Source organism: Gymnoscopelus microlampas, assembly GCF_963454915.1.
Source record: "Gymnoscopelus microlampas genome assembly, chromosome: 13".
Taxonomy (NCBI): Eukaryota; Metazoa; Chordata; class Actinopteri; order Myctophiformes; family Myctophidae; genus Gymnoscopelus; species Gymnoscopelus microlampas.
Window position 1 is genome coordinate 36,726,285 of NC_139950.1, and position 13,420 is coordinate 36,739,704.

Here is a 13,420-nt window from a genome sequence, read left to right on the forward strand (position 1 = left end):
CAAATACAAAGAAAAAGGAGTCTCCTTGTTACAAGCTGCCCAAACTGAACAGACTAACTAAGTGTAACTGTCTTTGCACCCTGCAGTGCATGTAACCTGATTGTGTGTGTGTGTGTGTGTGTGTGTGTGTGTGTGTGTGTGTGTGTGTGTGTGTGTGTGTGTGTGTGTGTGTGTGTGTGTGTGTGTGTGTGTGTGTGTGCCGTGCGCGTGTGTAAGATCAAGTAGATGTTCCCTCCTATAAGATCACTTATTAACACAACTATCCAAAGGACGGACTGCACCAAATGGCTCGCTCACTGCAACACATTAACATCAGTATAACTTATGTATAGTCTCTAAACAACGACACGATTCCGACACGAACAACTGACACACAAGCACAGTTTTAAGTAACAACACAGTTATAAGCCATTCCGCGTACAAACAAGGCGAGGGGAGACAGGGTGAATAAAGTGACCGACAGGTGACAAGCATTGATCTGTCAAAAAAACACGGAGCTGTAATCATTTCAAGTCACAGAAAAATAACGCCCGTCTAAAAAAAAGCTTCATTCATACTCCGTCGCATCATGACTGTCACTTGCCAAAAAAATGAACAGATCTTACATCAGCTTTAGCCCGTAGATATGACCATGCATTCACTAAGTGAATGTATGTTCATATCTACGGGCTATATAGCTGATAGATAGTAGATATGAACATGCATTCACTAAGTGAATGCATGTTCGTATCTATGAGCTATAGCTAATAGCTGATGATGTATCTATAACTGATTTCACTTACGAGTCAACGCATGTTTCACACAGCATGAGAATCGCTGTCACCGTCTCAAACCATTTAACGTTACGTTCATAAAGTACACTCACTGTGTCAGGCATCTTTACATCATCATCGGAAGACAAACGTTCAAAATGTCACAAGATACAGACACACACACCCACAACATAACTCCAGTTGTATGTGTATATATAATCAATTTCTAATAGAAACGCGGCTTGGGAATGAAGGCAACCGTTCTAGACAGTGTCTCTCACCTGCAGAGCTGAGAATGTGCTGCTTCCATCCCGTCGTCGCCTCGCTGGATGTTAAGAAGCCCCGGAGAACGACTGTCTCCACGTCCCGCATCATCACCACCACCATGATGATGCGCGTGTGTGTTGTGTGTGTGTGTATGTTTCTATAACACAGCTAATACACAGCTTGTATAAGGTGTCCTGTGGTCGAGGCGGACGCGTTTCAAAGTTAACGATTCGGTCGCTTTACTCGGCGTGCCAGAAGTGTTCGGTACCGCTTCAGAAGAGGATGATAGGGTGTTTATTTGGTGCCCATGTGGTGTTACAGCGGCATCAGTGAGCAGCCATGACACATGCCGCGTTGCATTGTGGGGGGAAAAGGCATCAGTGCGCCTCCGCCTCGCGCCGGTCAGGGAGCGTGGTCATTTTATCATTCGTTTTCATACTAAACAACAAATGACCAGTCCAGTGGTGTGTTAAGTAACTAAGTACATGTACTCAAGTATTGTAATTAAGTACAATTTTGAGGTATTTCTCTTTCTTTACTGTAGTATTTCCTATTCTCAATACTTTTACTTCCACTCCACTACATCTCAGAGGCAAATATTGTACTTTTTACTCTGCTAGGTGCCAATGTATGTGCAGCCAGCGGGGGCTCAACTCGACCCCCAGTAGCCCCGATTTTTATAAATGTTATACATTCTGATAACTTGTGAAACGGGACATTCTGCATTAATGAGTACTTTTACTTTTGCTACATTAAGTATATTTTGATGCCAATATTTTTGTACTTTTACTCGGACCTTACCAGACTTTTAACAGTGTTTCTATTGCAGTATTGATACTTTTACTTAAAGTATAGTAAAAACACAAAAGTAAAACATTTGAGTACTTTTCCTCACCACTGTACGAAACAATAAATGACATCCGTGTGAATAAATCATAATTCCCGTCCCGTGTCAGAGGAAATTATCATTCACATGTAGGCCTTCATGACAGCAAAGTGTTAAAATGCCTGATTTATACTTTGTGGCACAACAGTGTCGCGCTCCACAATAGAAATAGCCGTTTTAGTTCACAAAGTATGCGGTAGGAAGTGATGTGAGCTTGTGGACCTAGTATTTTTTTTTTTACCATTGTATGAGGAGTAATTTCGGGTCACAATTGTTTGTTGTAGACTGCAAAGGTACTGTATAATAAATATTTGCAGATACTCTAATAATATTATTATGACTTGATAATGATCATTGGTTATCAATTGAATACAGGCCATGCAAGGTGTTTGTGTTCATCCTAATTTATGTGCATTGGTAGGTAAACCACTGGTAATGGATTACTGTTTGACAATGACATTTGCAAGATCCAAGTCACTAGGATTTTGTTGATGTATTTCTCATTAACAGCAACTGTTTACTCAACAATGGTTGCTATGTTAAAGGTTTCATGACATTCATTTTCTTTTCTTTTTTCGTTTTTTTGTTTTGTTTTATGACCTCAATTACAGCCAAAAAAACAGAACTTTGAACATTCAGTGGATTTTCAGTGGTCTGGGGTTTTCTGAATAATTAGGCTAAAAAAGTGCTGGGGGGGGGGGTGGAGCAGAGGCGATGATTGACAGACAAAATCCCTCAACAGCGACACCCGCAGGCAAATATGTTTTTTTTCATTGCAGCTGAAAAGGCCTCAGAACACAGAGAGAAAAAAACCTGCCATGGCTCACTGAGTGGATTTTTCAGTTAAAACATTTTTAATACATGTTTGAAGGACCATGATGAAAACTTTTATTGTTTTGTAAATCTGAATGTCATGAAACCTTTAACGGGCAGCCATGTTGGAATACAGATAGGCTAGCTACTAAACATTCTGTGCAAGGGCTCTAACTATATAAATATTTTTTATTTATACTTAAAGGAACACTTCACCCATTTTCAACCTATCATCATATAATTGGTCCTCACTAATGCTCACTATAATGTGGTACCGCTTTTGTCTACTCACTCTGTCTGTATTCTGGTGAAATCCTTAGCAGAAGAAAGCAGATCTACAAGCACGACGCATTATGAGCTTGTAGGTAGGCTATTTTCAGCAAAGATTATGAGGGGAAAAATAGAGAAGTCACTAGTGTAGAACCCTGAGGGACTCCGGTCAACCAAATATAAGGTATAAGAGGTTAATGACACAGGTTAAATCTGTGTCTTTGTGAGTATAGGCTATTGTGGCTACAAGCAGTGATTGTCATATTACTTGTCAGTCACCATTGTTCCACATCCCTGCCCATCACCATTATAAAACAGCTGCATTTTTACGTTCTCTAATTTAAGTATCTTAGAAAAATAAAAAGTAAAAGCCTCTTAAAACAATTAATCATGTCAAGTGGTGGTGCTGCGGGTGTGCGTATTTCAGCATACAGACAGTATATTATGTGGCACACTGTGTGTGTGTAGGAGGAGGGGGGAGTACATTTTTCATATAAGAGATGCCAGTGTTCACTACAGTGAGTTTGACTGTTAATGAAGACTATCTCAATTCTGACCTTCTCTTTACCTCTTTCAGTCTCTCACGCACACTCGCACACACACACACACAGATTTAATTTCACTCCTGTCAGTGTACTGACTGTATGATGCTCCTCCTGGAGACAGGGTGAATGACTAAGCTCAGTGTTTTATTATGAGGAGAGGAATACAATGTCTAAAAGATTCAGAGCCTGCATGGACAGAAGCACGGTGCATCTAGAGCTCTGGGCTGTTCTCAGCTTTCCTCAAAGCTCAGTCTGCTGAGCACGCGTTTCAATCTCTTTTTCATCGCTCTCTGTCTTTCTGCTTCCTCCTCATCTGCCTCAGTTCCCTCATCCTCTTTGTGCTTGACGTTGAACAAGAGTGCTCTCGAGTATGTGCTCAATTTCTTCACAGGCCTTCAGCGTGAAGGTCTCACAGAACAGAAGGCTCTTTGGAACTCTTTTGTTCAACAATGCACAAGGTGAATATACGTCTCTGATTTATTCTCGCACACACCAGGTCTTATTTACTGAGCTGCCAAGGACATAACACAGTTGGACTGACGAGAGCTATTCTTCAGTCCCTTTTAAAGAGGAAACAAACAAAAGATTTGCCTGTGCAAGTCGTGCCGACACCTGCAGTGTTGCAGAGGCTGTTTGATGCAAAAACCTTTACATCTATGCCTCACCACCAACACTCCAACACAAACACTTCTCACATTGATTGTAGTGTGAGAAGAAATCAATTTAAACCAATCCCCTAAACCCCCCATGTTTGCGTCTTTTATAGCTCTATAAAACTATACAAAAAATGAGCGTTAGTGCACAAGAGGATGATTAAAGAGGACTGTCATTGTTACTGTGTGAATTACGTCCGCTTTGAACCCTCATCCAGTCTTGGCATCCTGTTCTTGGAGAGGCTCTGTAACATTACGTCAGTGTTGTAGTTACAGACTGAGCTGGGCTCTTCAAGCATGATTTATACATAGTCGTACGATGCCACTCACTGAAAATAGCAGATCTACAAGCTCACATCTTGTTGCATCCACTATGCATTGTGAGCTTGTAGATCAGCAACTTTCAACCATGGAGCTTAAATTGGGCAATACTCCACAGCATATTTTCTTTAACAACCAGCCGGAAAAATAACCTCGCAAACAGCTGCCAATTTATGCTGTACGAATACAAACAGTAATGTATTGACGTCACCGCATTATGCCCAAGAAAAAGCTGGGTTGTTTTCATTTGTTACTTCTAAAAAGCCAAATTTATGGATTAGGTGAGAGGGTGGCTTAATTGTTAAGAGGTTGCTCCATTGTAACAGCTTTGACCCAAGCTAGTTGAATGGTGTTTTTAAATGTTCATTGTTCTTAAGCAAAAACCTGAGCTAAGTCATGAGCTAAATGCTGGGGGGGACAAAAAAGGCATTACAAGAAACAGTTTCATTGAACATACACAGATGCATAAATAAGACTAGTGAAATTAAAATGTGATTTGTGTAATACATCTATACTGTAAATATTAGACACAAACACATCTACTCCCCAGACATGTTAAATTCTACTTCGCTACTGTACAGCATTAAATCATAGCCAAAATATAACCTTAAATGGCAGATAGGTTTAATATGTTTTCATAATTTATAACTCGGTGTACATTTTGACACGTTGCTGACTTTAACCTTTATAAGTCTTACTGAAAGCATCTCCATTTATTTTTGCAGTAGCTCTCTCTGCCTCAACTTGGCAATGGAGTTAAAGGTGTACAATGAATAATGTATTGGGGTGGGTTAAATCACAGACGCGCATCCCACAAGCTACTTTCTCTTTATTCTCCACACCATAATCCCTGTGTAGCCAAGCTTGCTCTACAAGAGTTTTTTCAGGCACTTTCATCCTGCACTGGGAATTTCATAGCACTCATCCTGCCGAGCGGACTGGTACTGTGGTTTTCTTTATTTCTTATTCAGGGCTCAAGTTGTTGGAAAAACGCAGAAAGAAGCATTCTCACAACCAAATCCACATTTTCAAGCTCCATTTAATGTCCTAGCAAAAGGAGTATGTGACTGTTCTGGGAGTGAGTAAAGTAGAAAGTGCATTTTTTGTTCACTGGAATCAACATAATAAAAAAAGATCAAAGCAGTTTATGCCAGACGGAGCTGAATTATTAAGTTGTAGAAATAGCAAATGAATCAGTAAAAGGTACTCGTTCAGAGTATTTGGTGGTATGGTGTAGATCAAAGGCACATCACAGCTTTGTATCTCACTAGGGATTGTTGCACACGCACAGAAAACACACATACACATGCACAAGCCTTCATATACATATCCCGTGTGCATCTTAAGCATGAGTTATACTTGGCTGCGCGCGGGTGCCGCACACCAAAAACGTCTGTTCTACGAGCTCATAACGCGTTGCAACGCGATGTGTTGAGCTTGCGCATCTGTGATTTTCGGTGCGCGACACCGCCGTGTGACTAAGTATAAATCAGACATTACATACTTCTCTTATGATCTACACAGTCATATCAATGTATATATCCGGCCAAAGTAAAACAGGTTGCATTTATTAAACTTGCATTGAGAATTAGTGACGCAAAAAAACTTTTAAAAATAAAAAGGTTATCCATAGCATTTTTTTTTTCTGAACAGCCCGTGAACAGGATAATGTCATAGCATGTAGGTATGTCCAACTCAGCCTTTATTAGAAGTGTACATGTTCCCGGAGAAAAGTAAGAGAAGCAATGGGCAACCGGGAGGGTATTTCTTTTTCAAATTCAGTAAAGTGTATGCATGTTGTGTGTTTTCTTTTTTTCTTTCTTTCTCACTTGTTTTTAAATAGTTTCCTTAAAGAATGACCAATATATTCTTGGTTACAACTGTCCTCGCACTAACAGTCCAAAAAACAAAAAACAAAACAAAAATAAAATAAAATAAAAAGGAAATTAACATTCAGTAAACATTCTTCTAAAGGTAGTTTCCCTTATATAATCTGATTTTTCTCTGTCATTATGTATACATAAACAAGTTTAATAACATACCAATCAGTGGTTATTTCACAATTGGAAAAAAAGCACAAAATGTTTTACACTCCTTTACAGGTAAATAAAAGTTTGTTTTTGTCGACTGTGTTTTCCATAAGGGCATAGCATAGTTCAGAGTTGTTGTTTTCGTCGGGTGTCATAAGCAACGTTTCACTTTAGTCTCATTTCCCCCACATCCCCTCCCGTTTTCAGCTATTACATATTAGATTCTTACATACAAATATTGACAAAATGGTGGCTTGTGCTTCAAAGCCGTCAAGTCTTTTCAATTACGATAGTAATAGTCGTGAGGAAGAGGTCGCAGCTGGGAGGGAATGGGAGGCGCTGGAGGAGTAGGCAAGAGGGAGAGAGAGAGCGCGAGACCTATAGCTGGCCCTCGCCGCAATGGCCATCCTGGCTGCCACTTGGCTTCTCCGCGTCCTGATTGGGTAGCTCCTTGACCATGAGGGTGGCGCTCTTGTCTGAGAACTCCTCCCCGTCAGGCTCCAGGCCCTCCGGGCAGGGCAGCTTAAGAAGTTCTTCTCGTAGTTGGGCTGTGTGCCTCTGCATGGGGAGACAGACAAAGAACAAAGGGTTATCCACTGGGAACTCCTATCTGAGCTTGGCACATTGGTAAGTCCTAATATATACTCTGTATATATAGAGTTTATATCTTGTGTCGCTTGTCGACAAGAACCGGTCTCGTCGGTGAGCCACGCAGTCGTGCAATAAATTAAGTTTAAGTGGACCAAGTACGCTGGCTAAGTAGCTTCTTATTAGGGAGTGCTCTCATCAGGCAGACAAGGCAGAAGGACTTGACATTTATTAAGAATTCAAGCAGTCTGCAACTAAATCCCTCATGCTGTAAAGAATATATCTCTACATCTGAAACTTTGAGCCAAGAAAAAAAGAAAAGTACATTTTTCTTTTGAAGTTGCAGAATACATTCTGCACATATTAAAACACTGCATCTTTGTGGTCTAACCGCACAACCCCACTTTCTACACCCTGGATAACTCAGGAATGCATAGATATGAATTAAATACATGTATCATGTTACCTATAGATTGCAAATGTACTGTAGATACTGATAGACAAGAAACAAACCACAGCCTAATGTCTTTCTCTGGGCCCTGTAGGTGTGCACAGCCCTCTCATTCCTTATCAGTGGAGCTGGGATTATGTACGGTGGGGATTAATTGTAGTTATTTACAACAAGAGTGAGAGGAGGGTTACCAGTGAGACTTGGGGGGGGGGGGCTTGTGTGTGTGTGCGTGTGCGTGTGTGTGTGTGTCTGTGTGTAAAGTAGCTTTTAAATCAGCTACTCCATAACCTACATTGCTCCATAGTGTAAAATAAAGACACTTTCTGGCAATACAAAGCATTGGATGTCATATAGACTGTGTACCTTGAGTGCTGCAGCGTGGTGAGACATAGTGCGGCCGACCCTCTTGTCGCTGCTGTACTGCTGGATGTCTGCAATCCACTCCTCACACTGGGCCATGATCTCTACCCGCTTCAGGTAAAAGTGCTTGTGGATCACCTGTCAAGCACACAACAAAACAGGGTGAATTAGCATAATTGCAGAGATAGACTTCTCTTAGGACCTCCATTACTTTGAAAACCAATGCTCAGGTTTATCTACATTCACTCATGCAACATCTAACCATTACACATGACATACAGTATGAAAGTGTACTTCGCCATTCCTATTAACTAATGGTGAGCTTTCATGATGAAGAGGTGAACTGAGGATGGTGAGCTTTCATGATGAAGAGGTGAACTGAGGATGCCCAGGAGTGTAGTGAGAATCATGAAATGTATCATCTACAAGTAATAGTCACATACTGTAAATACATTATAGCAGTTCTTTGAGAAATGCTCCTTGACGTGAGGTGAAAATGAGACTCATCTAATCAGGCACCCCCCCACACAGACACACACACACACACACACACACACACACACACACACACACACACACACCAGCCCAGCACTCTTAGTACTATGCAGAGCAGAGCAGCAGGAGTGTTAAGCCTCATTTATACTCCATATTGCATAGCAACGCATTGTGAGCTTGTAGATCTGCTATTCTCGGCAAGCAATGGACTATAATTAAAGCATTACTTGACTGTAGACATAGTTTGCAAAACTTCTTTCAAGGAGTTAATAATGAGGACCCCACCACCACCTCTCTCCCTTGCTTTCAACTTGTCTTTCTCTAGCTTTCCACAACGAAAACACTTTTGAAGAGTGGCAGTGCACATCCCATTTCAATGTTCTCAAGGTGTGTGGTGTTCAGATCTGAGGTGAGGTGATGGGTGTAGAGAGGAAGTGGATTGGATCGATTAGCATGCACGCTCCAATGACCAAACCAGCAGGGGATATGGTGATAAAGTCAGCGGAACCGTGAGAGAGGAAGAGAGTTATGCAATGGTGTCAGAGTGTGTGTGTGTGTGTGTGTGTGAGAGAGAGGAACGGCCAACTGCTGTGTTTAGTTTATTTTGACAGCTCCACATTTGTCCCTGATTAAAAAAACACATAAGACTGCCTCCCTGCTTTGCCAGGGTGAAGGCCAAAGGTAAGCACTGCCAATCAATGCACTAGGGAAAATCAACAAAATGTTGAATTGTTTTAATTGGAAAACAAATGTCAAATGAGGATGCATTAAGAGCCTTGTGGTCTACACATCAAGTAAAAAACAGGAGACAATTCGACAGTCCCAGGTAGGAAAAATGAAGCTGTCATTTTAAAAAGATGAAATGCATATCAAGACAATTATTTGGACGTCGGTCATAAATAAGGACGGAAAGGAAGGAACGTCCCTGGTGTGTCAGCAGGGGGGCGACAGGAGAACATGCCACAAGTTCAAATTCTGCTTGCATCCTGCACTGCATGTCGTCTCTTCCCTCATTTCACAGTCGCCACAATATAGTGCGTAATAAATTATTTTTCTCTTTATCTTCCCATTGCCGAGGGGCTTGTGAGCATTTATTACTGAGGGACTCGCATCATAAGCCCCCTGCTGTGAGCAGGGGGCTTACTCCTTGACAATACGCACACAAAAAACACACAAGCAATGAATTGTGTCCATCAACCACATCCTCTCACCCGAACCCCCCTACACACAAACACCCCTCTACCCCCAGCCTCCACGCACTCTCGCCTCCACTTCCTAGCAACGGTCGCCAGGGCGGACAAATCAGTATGCAGTAACCGCTCGTCAATCCGTTTCATAGCCATTGTTATGGTGGCGGAAGAGAGGGGGATTAGTTATTACGGTGGCTTTTTACCAGGATCAATCTGAAGAGTAGCACGCTGAGAACAAATGGGACTGGCCGACTGCCGTAATCACTTTCTCCCTTTCTGCATCCCCCTCTTCCCCTGTTTCTCTACCTTCATTCCATCGTCACTACTTCATCCCTCTCTCTCTGCCCTCTCCTTCTACCTATTATTCCTTCCCAAACCATTGTACCCCCCCCACCCCTCTCACACTCTCTCCTGGTTGAGTTATTTCTAATGAGTTGGGCGATGCTCCCCACCTGATTACTTGGGAATGCTTCAAGGTCACAGGGATGGGGGGTAAACAAAGAAAGAGACGTTGCTCCTGCCTTCACAGCCATTTACAAACAGAGAGCCTTCCGCTCCTGCCTTCACGACCGTTTACTAACAGAGAGCTGTCGCTCCTGCCTTCACTGCATTTACAAACAAAGAGCCACCGCTGCTGCCTTCACAGCCGTTTACAAACAACCATGGCTCCTCGGGAAAAGAGTTGGTACAGCTGTGTTCAACGACAGTGGGGAAGTTTCACACGATTGGGCTTTGGCGGACAGCCTCTGGAAATGAGAGCTTTGAAATTGACATAAATGTTTCTTTTAATTTGTGCGTTTTAATTGTATTTTGTGTTCTGCCGTCATTCTCATGCCGTCATCCAATTCACAATTCAGGTGCATCTTTGGTTGTCATCTTAATTGTTTGTTACCTTCCTTTGTGTTTCTGCTTGTTTTTCTATCCTTTAGCTTTTTCTTGCACAGACAGTGATATGATCTGAAATATATGTGTAGATAAGACTAAAGTAATATATTCCTGACATTATGTGTGTTCACAATTAAAGGTACAAACGTTTAGAAGGGGTGGGGATCGGGTACGTTCCCTGGGGCGTTCATGTGGCAAGGACACTGCCCCTGTGACTTTTTGGCATTTGCCTGCACCCATCGATCACAGCATGGACAGAGCAAACACCGCCATCACCATAAGTGCCCGCCGGATTAAATCGGCTCGACAAATGACCTTTAAGGAGATGTACATACATGTGCAAGAGTGTACTCGCACGCACAAAGACACACAGAGGCCAGGACGCGGTAAGAAAACACGTGAGCGTTTCTCTGATCATACATACAGCCACACACAGACTGATGGAGTGGCCCGACTGACGTATAAACCAAGTGACCTTTGAGGTAATGCTGTCCACTCATTATACCTCAGGGCCACTGAGGGACCGAAGATGGACACAGAATGTACAGTATGCATGGACTCACTTATCACCCAAAGGGTCAAGGACAAACATGAATCATGCAGCCATTAAAACATTACTTTTATCTTGCCTTTTGTGTATTCCTGTAGCGGCATGCTCCAGCCTGAGCTGCCATGCCCTGCTTATCCTAACCACAACAGTATACCTCTACACAGCTCAGGCTTTGATAGTGGATCAGAACCATTTTACAATCCCGACAACCAGGGCAGGGCTCTCTTTACTACGGATGGTTCAGGATCATAGATAAACAAGCATACATACATAGGTCAGGAACACCCTACTTCTTCTGTGTCTTCACAACCACCTATTTTGCTGTGGCCCGATGACGCTTACTAATATGCATATCGTAACCAAGTTCATATCAAACAAAGGCATCACTTCCTCTTCATGTTCGACACAGCTTTTTATTAATGGTAATGTCAGTTCGGTACATAATTTCATAAAGGTGTTAGTGTAATATTAAAATGATCATGATAAGATACTAAAGAAGCTTGAACAACATTTATCTGGCAATTTGCTATGCTTGTTTGTTAAAATGGGAGCATGAATTTAGTTCCTTTTGCACTAAAACAACAAAATCTACAGAAATGCATTGCCAAGGGCGCTCGCTGGCCTAGTGGTCCAGGCGCATAACACATACGCTGGTAATCCAGCTTTACAGTGTGTCGCGGGTTCGACTCCCGATCCCGATGACCTTTGCTGTGTGCCACCCCCCCCCCATCTCTCTCCCCATTTCCTGTCAGCCTACTGTCCTGTCAAATAAAGGCATAAACGCCCAGAAAAATATCTTTAAAAAAAAGAAGAAAAGAAATGCATTGCCAAATAAGTTTCACACCATTTCACAACCAATGCGGAAAACTATCGGCTGATACAGACAATAAGCCTCTCTGCCCTACTTATGACTTACTTATTAATGTTGTCAAGGAATTGATGTGTGTTTTGACGTGAGCTTGTAGATCAGCTTTTTTTGGTGACGCAAAAGTATAACTCAGGCTTGAGAGGGCTGCCAGTGAGAAGAAAGAGAGAGAGAGAGAGAGAGAGAGAGAGCGAGATCTGCTTTGAGTGAGGCATCAATGGGAGGCAGAGGAGAGGGAGTAGCATGGCATTCCAGCTGGGTCCAGGCCGTACAGCAGATGGTACAAAGCCGGCCTCTGGAAAGCCAGCCGTTAGGACAGGGCAAAACAGTCAAGTTTCATTTACTCTGAGCTCCACACTATGGGCCAGTCCTCCAGCTGGTTGTGCATGTGTGTGCATGTGAGAGTGAGGGAGTGACTGACAGAAAGGCAGGTGGCTAAAGGGAATAGAAGAGGTGTGTTTTTGTGTGGGGGTGACTCATTCCTCTTCTAAAATGTTACGGGGCTGAATTACAGACAGAACGACGGCTTTAGCGACGGCTGGCATGAGAGACTAGGGATCTTGAAGCTCAATATGCTCTTGAACTGCTCTTCAACTTAACGTGTCAGGCATTAGACAGAGGCAGAGACAGAAGATCAACAGCGGTGCATCTGGTAGATTAGTCCCAGACAGAAAGGTTCCACTAGAGATCAGGCAGAACAGCATAGCGGTGACTAAACCTGTTGCCATTCTAAAGGGCGAATGGCTCACGTCACTTCTGTCTGACTGATGAGGCCTACGGCGCACCATCATGCATCTGGGCCTTACAACGGAGATAGAGACATGGAAAGAAACACAGAGAGAGAGAGAGAAAGACAGAGCAGTGGGAGAAGAGACTAGAGAGATGATCGATTTCCTTGCCAGTATTACCATGGAAACCCCCGTGGCCATGGTTCATCGCTACTCTGCTCCCGAGTTTCCCTCGCCACCAGAACTGGCACTAAGCATATTATTGGTCCACCGTCCACTGTGTGTGTGTGTGTGTGTGTGTGTGTTACTCCATCCATCAATCTTCAACCGCTTATCCGGAGTCGGGTCACGGGGGCAACAGTTTCAGCAGAGAGCTTCAGACTTCCTTTTCCTGAGCAACATTAACCACTTCCTCCTGGGGAATCCCGAGGTGGTCCAAGGCCAGTGTGGAGATGTAATCCCCCCGTCTGGTCCTTGGTCTACCAGGAGCTCTCCTCCCAGTGGGACGTTCAGCGAGGAACTCCCTAGGGAGATGCTCGGGAGGCACCCATACTAGATGCCCGAACCACCTAAGCCGGCTCCTTTCCAAGTGAAGAAGCATCGGCTCTACTCCGAGTCTCAGAAAACTAACTTTCGGCCGCTTGTATCCACAACCTTATTCTTTCGGTCCCGATCCACACTTCATGACCATAGGTGAGAGTAGGAACTACTCGGTAGACCGAGAGCTTTGCCTTCTGGCTCAGTTCTCTTTCCGTCACAACACGTGTGGCA

The 13,420-nt window shown here is 43.0% G+C and overlaps 2 protein-coding genes across 27 annotated transcripts in view; both read right to left on the reverse strand.

Moving 5' to 3' along the window:
* ttc27 (tetratricopeptide repeat domain 27) overlaps window positions 1-1,365 on the reverse strand; it is a 157,482-nt gene extending 156,117 nt beyond the window's left edge. For both annotated transcript variants that reach the window (XM_084076719.1, XM_084076718.1), the window contains exon 1: window positions 1,034-1,365. In XM_084076719.1, the coding sequence (XP_083932845.1) occupies window positions 1,034-1,139 (106 nt within the window). In that variant the 5' untranslated portion in view covers window positions 1,140-1,365. The remainder of the gene's footprint in view (window positions 1-1,033) is intronic.
* A 4,163-nt stretch (window positions 1,366-5,528) lies between these two features.
* Window positions 5,529-13,420, reverse strand: part of birc6 (baculoviral IAP repeat containing 6) — a 144,985-nt gene continuing 137,093 nt past the window's right edge. For all 25 annotated transcript variants that reach the window (XM_084076278.1, XM_084076272.1, XM_084076277.1 and 22 more), the window contains 2 exons: window positions 7,940-8,074; window positions 5,529-7,095 (listed from right to left, as the gene is read on the reverse strand). In XM_084076278.1, coding sequence (XP_083932404.1) covers window positions 6,916-7,095; window positions 7,940-8,074 — 315 coding nt within the window. In that variant the 3' untranslated portion in view covers window positions 5,529-6,915. The remainder of the gene's footprint in view (window positions 7,096-7,939; window positions 8,075-13,420) is intronic.